Below are 13,909 nucleotides of genomic sequence, written 5' to 3' on the forward strand. Positions count from 1 at the left end.
TGTCAACAGGGTCTGAAGTCTTGCAGGAGTTTTCTTTCATCTTCTTGGATGTCAAAATCCTTGTCCAGATTTGATGTCAGCGCTCTGAATGATACTTCCTTCTCATTGTGTTTTAGCTGCTGCAGAAAAATCCTGAGACGAGACTTGGAGGAGGAGAGGAAGACGCCTCGGCGATCAAAAGACACAAATTCTTTCAGGTTAGCCCGGCACCGCTGACCACTTACACTGTAACCTCTTTACTGCAAAACATCACAGTACAAGTGTCAGACTGATCTGTAGACAAACAGCTGCACAGCTTTGTTTAGCTCTTTAGCTCAAACTGTCAGAGCTCTGATTGTCCTGCAGAGATGAATTAGCAAAGTTTTTAGGATGCTTGTAAGATTTTCTTGAAAATTCACACTTTTTCACAATACAGCTCATTTTATATTTCATTTTTTTATTGAAACATTGATGGCACATAGAGCTTTTTTTTTTTTTTTTTTACAAAGACTTATAAGAAGCTCAACCCTAACCATAATCTAACCCCATCCCATCCCACAGACCATCATCCATGGGAAGCAAGTGTCCAGTGGAATTATGAAGCAGTAGAAATTCGAAAATAACAGAAAATTAAATCAAATAGAATAATCCCAGACAGAACATCAGAAAAGTTAGTGTAAGAGTCTAAGAATAAGCAGAAATAATGTGGGGAAAAAAAGGTAGTTGCTGATGTCCAGTGTATTGGGCTATTGAAGACCTAAGCAGGAAGGACATGTAGTCACAGTCTGTACACAGACGCACAGAAACACACGTCTTAATGTATATTTAAACCAGGGATCTTACACACGGGCTAGATATATATGTGTGGTGGACAGGTGGCAAGACATGTCTAATTTGGACACACATCAGGCAAATTACTATGGTGACACTTCATCAGGGGCCAGCTGCAGCTCATTTTAATATTGCTGGATTGATTCAAATGGAAGTGAATTTGCTCTGTAGGCCGAGAGTGAGATGGATAACTAAAAAACACGTCTGTAAGAGATGAAAACAGTTGAAATGTCAATTGATGTGTAAACACTGTAAACATGTGAGTTGTCATTTGATGAAGTCAGAGTTGAAATATCAGATAAAGCATAAGAGATAACTTTGTCTTCTGTGTCTGTATTTGAAAAGGTGCTGTTATTCCTCTCTGACGTTCTCAGAACAAACGTTTTCACAGCAGATATGCTGATTTGTTTTAGAAGTTCAAGCACAGAATTGATAAAGATCACATTAATACAAACATACATTATGAACCAGTCAAATATATTTTATTGCACATCAACATGAAAAACATCCCACAGCGCAGTCTGCATAGTAAACAGCAGCTGTTGTCAGTATGATCTTTTTGTTATTCCCACTCTTTATTAACTCTTTGAAATCTGAGATGAACCTGAGAAATTGGGTTGATTTCTTCCGAAATCATGGGGAAAAGGCAATAAGCAACGTGACAGGATATGGCTGTAAAATTAGCAAGAAATTAGCAAAAAGTTACAATAGAATGACCTGAAAAAATGATGAAAATCAAATATATATATACATTTTTGTTTTGTTATATAATTTCAATATATAGAATTATAGCAATAATAATCTCCTTTTTGGATAGTTATCTCATAATCTTTTTAACCCTTTGTCTGTCAACAGGGAATGGACTGGGGCGCTCTCCTGGCCAAAAAGATCAAGCCTCCCTTCCTGCCGGTAATCAAAGCGCTGAAGGACGTCAGCAACTTCGACGAAGAGTTCACCCGTCTGAAGCCGGTCCTCACCCTCCCCCGGACGCCTTGCGTCCTCACCGCCGAGCAACAAGAAATCTTTGCTGACTTTGACTTCTCTTTCATGAGATGACCAGAAACAACAGTCCTGCCTTTTTCATGTCCACACAGTCCCACATCTTTCAGGTTCACATCGTCTCTGTGGTAACTGCGACACACCACAAAGTCCTTCAGACCCTCAGAGAGGAGCGACAGGCTGCAGCCACGCTCACTTTGCTGGACTGGCTCAGTTAGCTAACTTTTTAAGATTTTTTTTTTGTTTATGCCAAACTGATTTTGAAGTATTCTATGCCAACTGTTTCTATCATCAAGCTGTAGGATCAAACAGCTGAACATGTGCTCTTAAATTATGAAATATCACCAGTGCAATATTTTTACCACCGGACATTGTTCAGTGATGTTCCGAAATTCAGCACAGAACTGCCCTCTCTATCCAAAGTACTACACTGTAAATATTTGTAATCTTAATGAAGAAAATTGACTCTGAAGGCCAAAGCATCGAATGCACCTTTTTCTATTTAATATAGCCATTATACGTCCATCTGCTGTTATCCTCTTATTATGTTGTTGGGGTGTATTATACTGTGAGTTCTTTTGTAGATTTCTCAGTCAGTACAATTGTTATTTTAAAGTAATGCTATCTTGAAGATTATGATCAAACCAGCCTATATGTAAAGTTTAAACTTCATGAAGAAAAATATGAATGAATAAACTGATATCTGCTGGACTCTGAATGACCAGGAACAGCTGCGTTTTTTTAGGCTTTTAGGACATTGGAGTTTTTTTATGAATAAGCTCTTATTTTGGTGCCTTTTTTGTGCACCTCAAAATTTATTTTTAACTTAAATTATGACGTGATGATAAAAAATATTACGTCAGTTAAAAAAGTATTCTGTTTCTACTCTACTAATTACTTTCATCAAAAATGTATTGTCTAGAGTTAAAAATAGTATTTTGTTGAAAGTGGCTAAATCTACGTAAGTATCTAAGTACGTTTAGTCAATTACAAGTATGGACAGACAAACAGTTAATTAGATCCAGTGCTTTTAAAAATATTTAAAACTACAGTATTTGTTATTCATGAAAGTGGAGGGGGTGGTATTTTGGGTTGTGGGAGGGACATCCAACTTTTAATGGCTGTATCTTGTGTTTATTTTACAGCCTTACAACTTAAAAGTCTTGATTTAAAAAAAAAAAAGATTTCAAATTCAATAAAAATTCAATTGCAATGCGATTTTTTTTCCTCTTTAATGTTTTTGATGATTAAAAAAACATTTTTTTGTTTTTCTTTTTCATTAAAAAAAAAGATTATTTAAATTTTTCTTTCTTTTCTTTACAAATTTTTGGGTGATTTTTAAAAGAAAACATGCTGAATCACACCTTTTACCATAGGCAGAAACTTAAAAAAAAGAAGACTCGGGGCTAGTTTTAAAACATTTGATGCCACTGACCGAGAAATTCTTCATGAAACATTTATTTATCGACGTATATTCATTTCAAAGTAGTAAAAAACATTGCATGACAGTGTTGCATATTATTCAGTACACAACATGAATTAAATGTTAATTCATAAAAACCAGAGCTCTCCCTGATTATGACTCAGTCCAACTGGAGACAGTTTTGTCCAACACTACTGCTGTACATTGAACTCTACACCACATTTATTGCTGTCTTACAGGGATACTATTGCACAAGGAAATGTTCAAATGGAAATACCACACCATAATGTACTCTCTACTCAAAGCTCTCTATGTACTCTTACTGTTCCACAGTATTCATACTTCCTCCATTACAATAGTCATACAAAAATCTAAAGACATATTTTGCTTCAAAATGGTTTAAAAACTATATACAGTATAAAATAGCTTGAAATGCTGTCCATTGAAATTCAGAGCATTCTGTACATCATGGTTGGATTAAATGCTTGGAACAATACAGCAGTTTTTATTATGTTTGGATTTATAATCAGCTGAGGTTTGCAATAGAAATGATTGTAGTTTGTCCTCTGCTCACTTCAAACTAACAGCTTTTTATTATTTCAGACAAAAGCTGCTGAATGGACCCTGTGAAACCTCTGCAGAATAAATACCACTCAGCGGTTACACCAATTTATCACATAAAAGACAATAAAATTTTCTACACTAAAAACAACAAATGTACCATATTTGAAAGAATTCTCCCACTTGTTCCTCAGGAGGGTGTAAATAGAGAAACCATAGCAACCATAGATCTGGATTGTCTACACATGCACCTAAAACAAGTCTATTATTAATCAAAACTTTATGCAATATCTGACATGTATTAAAAGTAAACTTCAGAAATAAATAACAGTCCGTCAGTCGGGTTTACTGTGTGTCACGGTAACACCAAAAGCAAACATGTTTTTACTGCTCGCATGAAGAATGAAGTGCAGGATGCAGAGCAAGGGTCAAGTGGGATGTGAGTGCAAAAACGAAAAACACGCTTGTGTCAGCAAAGAAGAGCTTCACCCAGAGCTTTAAAGGAGCATTTCACCCCAAACAGGAGCGTGTACTCGGGGTGTCCACTCTTTATCCTATACTATGATTGGCTGTCTGCCTGGTCAGAGGCAGGACCTAAAGCTTATTTATTTATTTATTTATTTATTTTTGTCTGTACTTTACACTGTGAATGTATTTCTGCATGTGCTTTGTTTCACTTATGTATGGCCTACTTTTGGAGATACAGTTTCTTTTTGCAGCTGAAGACCCCTTGACTTAAAGAGTGACATGAAAACGTATATTACATTTATATCTGGTGACACTCTGTTGTGCGTGTGACTCGCAGGTCCATTTATCTTTTAAGTTACAATTCTAAAAACAGGAAAGTCACAAACTGTCAGTAATTCACGTAGATTTACTTCACCGCCCCAGCAAAAGCCAGTGCCCCAGCTGGACTACCCAAATAAAATCTGGCTCGACCCACCACTGATCCCAGAAAAAAACGTATTCCATTGAATGGATGTTAAGGAGATCAGAGCACCTGAAAAATTAAAAGCATTATCAGTGCAAACAGACTTAAAAAAAGGCGGAACAAAGAGCAAAACCTAATATATGGCTGGACCTTGTATGAAAAGCTTGCTGGAGGTCTTCCAATTTGAAAAGAGGACTTTAAATTTAAAAAGAGTAGTGGCTTTCATGTAAACACTTGCTAAAATGATGAACAGATACAGTCGCATAGCAGAAGGCAGCTGCTTTCTCTGGAGCTGTACCCACTCATCGCTTTCTCTGGAGCTGTACCCACTCATCGCTTTCTCTGGAGCTGTACCCACTCATCGCTTTCTCTGGAGCTGTACCCACTCATCGCTTTCTCTGGAGCTGTACCCACTCATCGCTTTCTCTGGAGCTGTACCCACTCATCGCTTTCTCTGGAGCTGTACCCACTCATCGCTTTCTCTGGAGCTGTACCCACTCAGTGCTTTTTTCTGGAGCTGTACCCACTCATCACTTTCTCTGGAGCTGTACCCACTCATCACTTTCTCTGGAGCTGTACCCACTCAACGGTTTCTTGTTGCTGAGTTTAGCAAAACTCTCCTGCTCTGGTCAGGAATGTAGGTCCACATGTGGCCGGTGGAGGCTGTGCAGCTTTACCCCTGTAGTCCAGCCACAAAGGTTTTTCGGACATTTCATAACCCGTCTTTCTTTTTGCCTCTGTCTCTTTGCACTGATATGCTTTCATTTTTCAGGCGCTCTGCTCTCCCTAATGCCAATCAATAGAAAATGTTTTTATATAAAAGGTGTATAGTGATGACCTCCCTTGACTTTCTATTGTTTCTGGGTGAACTATTCCTTTAAAATTGGACCGTAAAGCGTGTTTTTTAGGGGAATGGTACTGTATACTTGAATGGTTGTAAATGGTTATTAGAGTAAGGACTGTAGTGCTGGTTAGCTGTTGTCCACACAGACATGATTACCAGGTTCATCATTCTGTGGATATACCGAACATCTTCCTCGTCTGCTGACAGTCACTTAGGGAGAGGAGGAAAAAAACAGGAAATATGGGCAACAATAACAACACTGCAGATGTTAAAGAGGGTAAATGTTGCCGAGTGATGGGACAACAACACAAGTGTATATTCGTATATATAAAGGTAAACTGCACACAAGGAATGAAGTTTAACTCCCAACTTCATGCTCAAGTTTCTGATCCCAAATCCAGAGAGCCTGTTCATGAGTGAAGCCCCTTTCGGTGTCTTTATGTCCTAGACTTGGTCGCTGCCCTCCCTGAAGTAGACCTGCTCCCACACCACCGTGTCCCACATGCAGAAAAAACCCCAAAGGTTGTGGAAGGTTCCGCGGTCGAAGGGGTTCTCATCGGCGCCGCAGTGTTTCAGGTAGGAGATGCGGTGGCGAGACATGAACTCCCAGGTGGTGGTGTTGAGAGAAACCAGGTAGAGGTGAGAGCCGAGCAGCAGCAGCACGATCAGCGACAGCAGAGCCACCAGCACAGCCACGGCCAGCAGCATGCCGTTAGTGCGCAGCCACAGCTGCCAGGTGGGCGCGTAGCTGAAACCCGACCTGATGAAACAAAGCAGGACAGAAGCAGTCTGTTAAGGCTCTGCGGCTGCAGCATTGATCTGCCGGCAGACGTGATTGGACGTGACAGTGTTGTACTCACCAGGCGATGTGCAGCCCCCACAGCAGCACCAGCAGCTGGACAGCGAGGTACAGCACAAACCAGCGGTGGTTCCTCTCACCGACACAGTTCTCAATCCAGGGGCAGTGATGGTCGTAACGCCGCACACAGTGCTGACAGGTCTGGCAGTGCTTCGATCTCATTGGCTGCTGCTTTAAACAAAGGTTGTTGTGTTTAGACATGAATTTAAAAGGTGTATTAAAAAAACAAACATTCATGCAGTTTAAACTGGAAGCATGAAGTTCAACACTGTTGTTTTAACAGTTTTTTAAAATAATTTTATTTATTGAGGTTCTGCTCGCAATTGCACGTTTACATTCCCATGTGTGTACAGAACCATTTTTGTCATCATTTTAGATTACCTTAAGGAAACACGAACAAAAGACAGCAGGAGTTATATCTCACACACACAACACACATAAGACAAACAAAACAAAACAAAACAAACAACGAAGAAAAAAAAGGAAACACAAATACCACCACATTGGTACGGTTACATTCATATTGTTAGAATATGCCGTGGTCAGTTCTCATGTTTTCTTATTAGGCCAAGTCCAATCCAAAGGAGTCCACCATGTTCAAAACAGGCTCCCATATTTTAACGAAACCCTCAAAATTGCCCCGAAGGGTAGAGGTTAGCCTTTCCAAGGGAAGTATCCTCAAAGTTCCTTGTACCAATCAGTCAGTGCTGGTGTTTCCTTGGAGATCCAGAACTTGAGAATAGTCTTTCTTGCTACATGTGTCAACTTGCTATTGTGAATGTTCCTTGCACTGTCCACTTTAGTGGCTAAAATACACTGAAGAGGCGATAGATCAAAGTCATACCCAATCAAAGCTACCATCTCCTCCTTAACTTCTCTCCAGAACTTCTGTATCCTGTTTTAACAGTTAAACAGGCAGGCTTGATTTGAGCCTCCACACTCGACCCGCTCAGGCTTCTGTGTGGAGCCATTGGTGCAGAAAAAATAGCTGCTGTTGCTCCTCAGCCTGGAAAAAATAAGTTGCAATGAGATTCAGTGAGCCACAGCACACACCATGTCCCAAAGTGTGTGGGACTGTGTGACACTGCTTTCCTTCCCAGTGCTCCCTGTCTTAGTACAACAGCTATTTAAAGGCTAACTTTCGTATTTTTAAATGTGGATCAAAATGTCTTCATATTTCTTTGCTTAAAGCCTCCTGCAGACTGTGAGGTTTCTGTAATCTTTTAAGTTTAGCGCAGCTACACTCTGCGACATGGATCCCAATAGATGTATATAATAGTTTATCTCCGCATGATGAGAAAAAAAACATAAAAATGAACTTAAATGGTAATTTTTTTTGGCTGCTGTAACATCTGGTGATTTATTTATTTTGTTTTTAAGTATGACAATAGAAACAACTTTCCCTCTCTGAATCATGAATGTCCATCGATTCCTGATGATAGGTTTAGGTTGAAAGAATAACCTGTGCATAAATTATTATTATTGCTGATATATTTTTGATTTATTATTGTTTGGACTTTTTACTTTATTTGGATAGGACAGTGTAAGCATGAAAGGAGGAGAGAGAGGGGATGACATGCAGCAAAGGGCCACAGGTTGGAGGACACAGCCTCTGCACATGGGACACCCGCTCATCTTTGAGATGGTTGTTGTCTTGTGTTAGTCTGTGCTAAAGACCTGTCAATTGATTTGACTGATACCAGGTTCCAACCTTGTGTTTATTTATTTTATGTCATTTTAATCTTATTTATTTTATCTTTTTCATTTTTTTGAAGTATTTATTTTCCATAGTAGGGTTGAACTAGGTTAATATTTGGATTATGGATTGCGCTTTTTATCAGTTTGGATGTTACAGACGGAAGGCTAAAGACCAAATACAGACATACAATCCATTTCCTGTACACAGCTGTACACAGTGACCTGCCTGTGCCTGTATCATAAGATGTTTTGTGTTCACCGCAGATAGTACAGGTGTGTAACATAGAACTGTGCTGCTTAGCAACCCATCTGTTATTCTATACCACTGAGGGATCCTAGAGGTACTGTAGAACTTCAAGTGTCACCTTTCAGCCTGAGAGCTACACCGTCACCACGGAGAGATGACAAATGACTGACTCCACGTCCACAGACAATCCATCCATCCCACAGGCTCAGAAAAACTGTTTTTACAACAAATCCAATCTTAACATAAGGTCCTCGACTCCAAATCTGTCTGAGACAAATCTGTCTCATTCATCGTTTATGTTGCAACAAATGACCAAAGTTTCATACCTGACAACTGAGCAAGAGCTTTCTTATTAAACTACTCTTGCCTAAGCCAAGACTGAACTTTCGCACTCATACAACAATATATAGGTATGAAAAAAAACATAGAAATGGACCGAAAACAATTTTTTTGTGCGTGAGAAACTGCTAATCAAAATAAGCCATGGCAGTACATGTGGCGACTAAAATAACAGCATCCGTTGACACTCTTTCACACTTTCGCTTCAGCACCTTGCCATATTTTTTCTGATCGTGTTAATCCATATGAAAGTGTTCTCATCCTGAAATAACCACCACATGCCACATGAGCCCGCAACGGAGCGATGACACGGTGTGCAGCGTACCTGCAGCAGACAGTGGCCACAGCGGCGCTGGCGCAGGGATTTGGTGGTGGGTGGGATCATGTCCTGCTGCTCCTCAGTCACTCCCAGCGTGAACTGGAACAACACAAACGACAAACTGGTCAGGGAAGCCACTGCCTATTTTCTTTTTAAGCATTCATCATGACCTGTTGTTTTGTGATGGTTATTTGCATCCCCATTTAATACCCCATTTAAAACCTAGAGAAAATGTTCAGAGAATTATGTTTATAATTATTAAAATTATATCATTAAATGATGTTACAGACGACATATACACAAACACAGATATATATATATATATATATATATATATATATATATATATATATATACACATATTCACAAAAAACAAACACACACATCTTTAGGTCATTTTCTTGTAACCTTTTACTAAATTCTTGTTAATTTTTGGGCCATATCTTGTTTCCTTGCTCATTTCCCTCTCTCTTATTCAGGTTTTTAAGGGTTAAGTAGCCAAACATTACTGCACATTCCTTTCTCCCAGGTACTATGCAATGCATTAACCAACACAAACCTCTGAAAGTGTAAAACTACTTCTAATATCCCATGCATCCCCTTCCTGCCATAAAGATATAGTGACTGTAATACGCATCAAATGCATGTAACACCTGCACTGTAACATAATACATCTGCAATGGCACGAGGGAGCAGTAAGAGATACTGTCAGCTAAAATCAATACATGTTTCTCAGGTCAGGGCCAATCCTTTCAAGGATAAATGTGAACAAATGTGAATGAAAGACAACACTATTTTACACAGCAACCCTAAACACGTGTCAGACATTATCAGCCTTTTTTAACCAGCATTATCTCCTTAACTGCCTTTAAACACAACAGGCTCCCAGTCAAACCATTATAGCTGCTGCTTTTACTAATGATACCAATCATTTTGACAAAAATATATTTTAATCACCTGTAAATCACTGTCATCAGACAAGATGAAGCCTGGGTCCATCAGAGAGACAGCGAAATAGAGCAACACTGACACCAACACCAGCAGGACAAAGAGGACAGGCTGGACCAGCTGGCCTGTCTCCTCCTGCTTCCTCAGCTCTGAAAACCAAAACAGACGGGAAAGCATAATTTAACTCAATAAAACACTGTAAAGTCCTGCCAAGAGTCCTGCCAGGCTGACAGGCTGGCTCTTAAATGGAAACTGCACAAATGTCATTAAAAATGAAAAAAAAAATCATAGTACATAAGGTCATAAAAATAATACTGTAGTATGTCCTAAAACAATGCAACAACAAAAAAGTCATAGTATAGTGTGTCATAAAAACAGGGGGAAAAGTCATAGCAATGTATGTCATGAAAATGCAAACAAAGTCGTAGAAAAATTATGTAATAAATGTCAGGAAATAGAAATAATACTATGCCCAAAAAAGCACAAAAAAGCAAACAAAAAACACAATACGGTATGTCATAAAAATCAGGAAAACAAGTCACAGTATAGCATGTCTTGGCAAATGAAAAAAGGTTATGGTATAGTATGTCAACAATGGGAAAAAAGTCAAATGTCAAAATGTCATAGTAAAGTATGTCATAAAAATGCAAACAAAGTCATAGTAAATTAAGCTATAAAACCCAGAAAAAATCACAGAATAGTATATCCTATAATGCCCCCCCAATCCCACCCAAAAAAGAAGTTAAAAAAAATCCACTTTATCATTTATCATAAAAATCAGGAAAAAGTCATAGTATAGTATGTCTAAACTAGTTAAAAAAAAGGCCATAGTTTGTAAAAATTAAAACCTACACAGGCAGGTTTATGTCACAAATTTATTTGTTACATGAAATCATAAAGTAAATGTATTTGTTACAAAAAAACAAAGTATGATTCCAGTGTGATTCCAGTAAAATGTTGTCAATTTCATCAGTTGTAGTAAAAGCAGTAATAAATAAATGTCAATGTTTAGGATTGACAGGAGGATTTTAGAGTATCCTCGTGGCTTTGGGGTAGATGCTAATATTATAAATGCTGATGTAGACAGTAGCCCTCTTCCTCAGATAACATCAGTATGTACGGTAACACATCATACCGCTATAGTTTGTCATTCATTCCGCATAACAAATATGACTTAAAGCCTCAAGCTGCACACAGTGTGGTGTTATGGCGTGACCTCGTGCAGAGGTGTGATGGGCTCACCTGTATCATGTAGGAAGAGTATTAAGGTTATGACCCATGTTAGAATCACATGAGCTGTTCTCACCAGAAACCCTGAGCCAAAAACATTTTTGAACATGGTCCTAGCATGTTAAAGCGTCCATCGTTATCTTCAGGGGCTGAGCAGACGGCGGGACGGTCAGAGACAGGACAGGACAGGACAGGACAGGCAGTGTGGACAAACGTTTGCTAAATGATATCCAGCGCGCGAGGACAAAACACAACCAACGTTAATATTCCTCAAACATCAAAAAGCGTAAAAAAGCGTCCTTTCAGAGAGCTAGCACTAGCTAACGTTAATGTCGCCAGGGTATTAACGGCTTTAACGGGACCGTCGGCGCTACACTGCTCGTTCGCGGTATTTGTTTCGCGTGCCTGAACCAAATACTAAATTAAATGTAGGTCGATAAACATAATATTTGAATTTACACATCGCTCTAGCGAATTTGTTTTTTGTTGTCGTCCCTGTGCAGCCTCCGCTGTGATTGGCTGACGTCGGTCACGAGACAGGACAGTCCAGGATAGAGTGGCCGGGAGGGACATTCAGCGCGAGGACGGCCCCCAGAATGTGCAGCCAAGGATGACGTACTAACCCACTGCATTATATTGTATATTATTAATCTATGACTGTATCAAACAAATGCTAATGTCTCGTTTGACCTCTGGCATGTAAATAAACGGTTTATTTTCACGTAAATAGGCTAACTGGTAAGAGAATGGCAGCTGCGGATTAAACACACACACACACACACACACACACACCGACGTTTAACTTTGTTTTGGTATTTTTATGACAGTATACGATGAGGTTTTTTTTTGACATACTACAAAATGATTATTTATTTATTTATTTGATTTTTTTTTTCCTAACGTGCTATGAGTTTTTCTTTTTAATGATATACCTTACTATGTCTTTTTTGTATTTTTAAGACACTGTACTCTTTTTTGTTTTTGTTTTTTTTGCATTTTTATGTCATACCATACAATGAGCTTTTTGCATTTTCAAGATACTGTACGATGACTCGCTTTTCATTTGTGAAGACATACTGCAGTGAAACTTTTCTGATTTTTATGACGTATAATACTATTACTTTTTACATTTTAATGACATGCTATACTTCCTTTTCTTTTGCATTTTTATGAAATACTATACTATGACTTATTTATTGCATTATGAAGACATATGATAAGTTTTATCTGATATTTATGACATACTACACAGTGACCTTTTTCTTGTTAAGACATTCTGGTTCTTTTCTGATTTCTGACTTTTTTCTGATTTTTATGACAAAATATGCTATGACCTTTTTCTCTGATTTTGATGACATATACCACTATGATTTTTTTTTGATTTTTTTCATGACATACTATACTATCACATTTAAAAAAAAAAGAAAGACATACTATAGTATGTTTTTTTTCCATATTTATTTATTTATTTATTTTGCAATTTTGTGACATATTTTACTTTTTATTTTTTATTTTTATGACATATGATACTCTGATTTTCTTTCCATTTCTATTTCATATAGTCCTAAGACTTTTGGAAGATATACTATACCATGACATTTTAGTGTTATTTTGGAGGACATACTATAGTTTGATTTGTGTTGCTAATTATGAAGACATGCTACAATAAGACTTTTTATGCCATGTTGGACAACATACTATAATATGACTTTTTTACAACATTTTGGATGGCATGGTATAGTATAACTTTTTTATGCCTTTTGGGATGACATACTATATTATGACAGATCTAATGCCATTTTGGAAAACACGCTGTAGTATGACTTTATCGATGTTATTTAAACGACATATATTAGTATGACTTTTTTAAGCATTTTGGTTGTCATATTATAGTATGACATATTTCATGCTTTTTTGGACAACATACTATCTTTTGACATTTTTATGTTGTTTTGGATGACATACTATAGTATGAAATTTTTATGTTATTTTGAAGTATAGTATAACTTTTTTATGCTTTTTAGGATGACATTCCAATAGTATGGCTTTTTCTTGTTATACGGGACGACATACTGTAGTACGACCTTTTTATTTAATTTGGGAGGAAATACTATAGTATGACATTTTCAAGTTATTTGGGGCATCATACTATAGTATGACATTTTATGGTATTTCGGACGATGCACTATTGTATTACATTTTTATGCTAGTTTGGACAACATGCTATCTTTTGACATTTTAATGCTATATCGGACAACATAGTATAGTTTGACTGTTTTATGCCATTTTTGAAGACATACAACACTGTTACTATTTGATGGTAATTTAAGTCATGGTTTGGGTTTTTTCTGTTTGGGCTTTTGTCTTTTCTTGTGTTTTCTCTTTCCATTCCCTTTCCTGTCCTGTACATCTTCCTGCAGTGTGTGTGTGGCAGGAGGCCTGGCTGGCACACTCTCTTCAGTTGGCAGGGAGGCATACCTGGCCTCAATCATCTATATCTACTCCTCCATTTAAGCGTGGTCTTCACTCCACGGCTCTGCCAGATAATTCCATCCTTTTTGCTAGAGCTCCTCAGCATAAAACCATAACATTTTTATGATATTTTCGGATGACATATGATAGTATGACATTTTCTTGTTATTTTGGATGACATAATATTGAATGACATTTTAATGGTAATTTGGATGACATATGATTGTAT

General features: G+C 37.8%; 2 protein-coding genes across 3 annotated transcripts in view; one reads left to right on the forward strand and one right to left on the reverse strand.

Annotated features, from left to right (window-relative positions):
• Positions 1 to 2,527, forward strand: part of pkn3 (protein kinase N3) — a 32,326-nt gene extending 29,799 nt beyond the window's left edge. Inside the window, exons 21-22 of the mRNA XM_088070853.1 lie at positions 117 to 197; positions 1,666 to 2,527. Coding sequence (XP_087926979.1) covers positions 117 to 197; positions 1,666 to 1,866 — 282 coding nt within the window. The 3' untranslated portion in view covers positions 1,867 to 2,527. The remainder of the gene's footprint in view (positions 1 to 116; positions 198 to 1,665) is intronic.
• Positions 2,528 to 3,251: 724 nt separating this feature from the next.
• zdhhc12b (zDHHC palmitoyltransferase 12b) lies at positions 3,252 to 11,977 on the reverse strand. Of its 2 annotated transcripts, none has more exons than XM_042509624.2 (5): positions 11,221 to 11,977; positions 9,988 to 10,127; positions 9,037 to 9,129; positions 6,429 to 6,598; positions 3,252 to 6,328 (listed from the first exon to the last, which is right to left on the reverse strand). In XM_042509624.2, the coding sequence occupies exons 1-5, from the start codon at positions 11,315 to 11,317 to the stop codon at positions 6,013 to 6,015; spliced, it is 816 nt and encodes a 271-aa protein (XP_042365558.1). In that variant the 5' UTR covers positions 11,318 to 11,977; the 3' UTR covers positions 3,252 to 6,012. The 2 variants fall into 2 exon arrangements, with proteins under 2 accessions (XP_042365558.1, XP_042365559.1); XM_042509625.2 differs by having other exon boundaries at positions 6,429 to 6,595; positions 11,221 to 11,973.
• Positions 11,978 to 13,909: the final 1,932 nt, after the last annotated feature.

Source organism: Plectropomus leopardus, chromosome 20 (assembly GCF_026936395.1).
Source record: "Plectropomus leopardus strain MGB_pleo_1.0 chromosome 20, ASM2693639v1, whole genome shotgun sequence".
In the NCBI taxonomy this organism is placed as follows: domain Eukaryota; kingdom Metazoa; phylum Chordata; class Actinopteri; order Perciformes; family Serranidae; genus Plectropomus; species Plectropomus leopardus.

Excerpts from the sequence above, each read along its gene's own strand:
- zdhhc12b (XM_042509624.2), bottom strand. The coding sequence starts at position 11,317 with ATGTTCAAAAATGTTTTTGGCTCAGGGTTTCTGGTGAGAACAGCTCAT. Across the intron at positions 9,130-9,987 it reads CTGATGACAGTGATTTACAG|TTCACGCTGGGAGTGACTGA; the intron begins GTGATTAAAATA and ends GTGTTGTTCCAG. Across the intron at positions 6,329-6,428 it reads TGGGGGCTGCACATCGCCTG|GTCGGGTTTCAGCTACGCGC; the intron begins GTGAGTACAACA and ends TTGTTTCATCAG.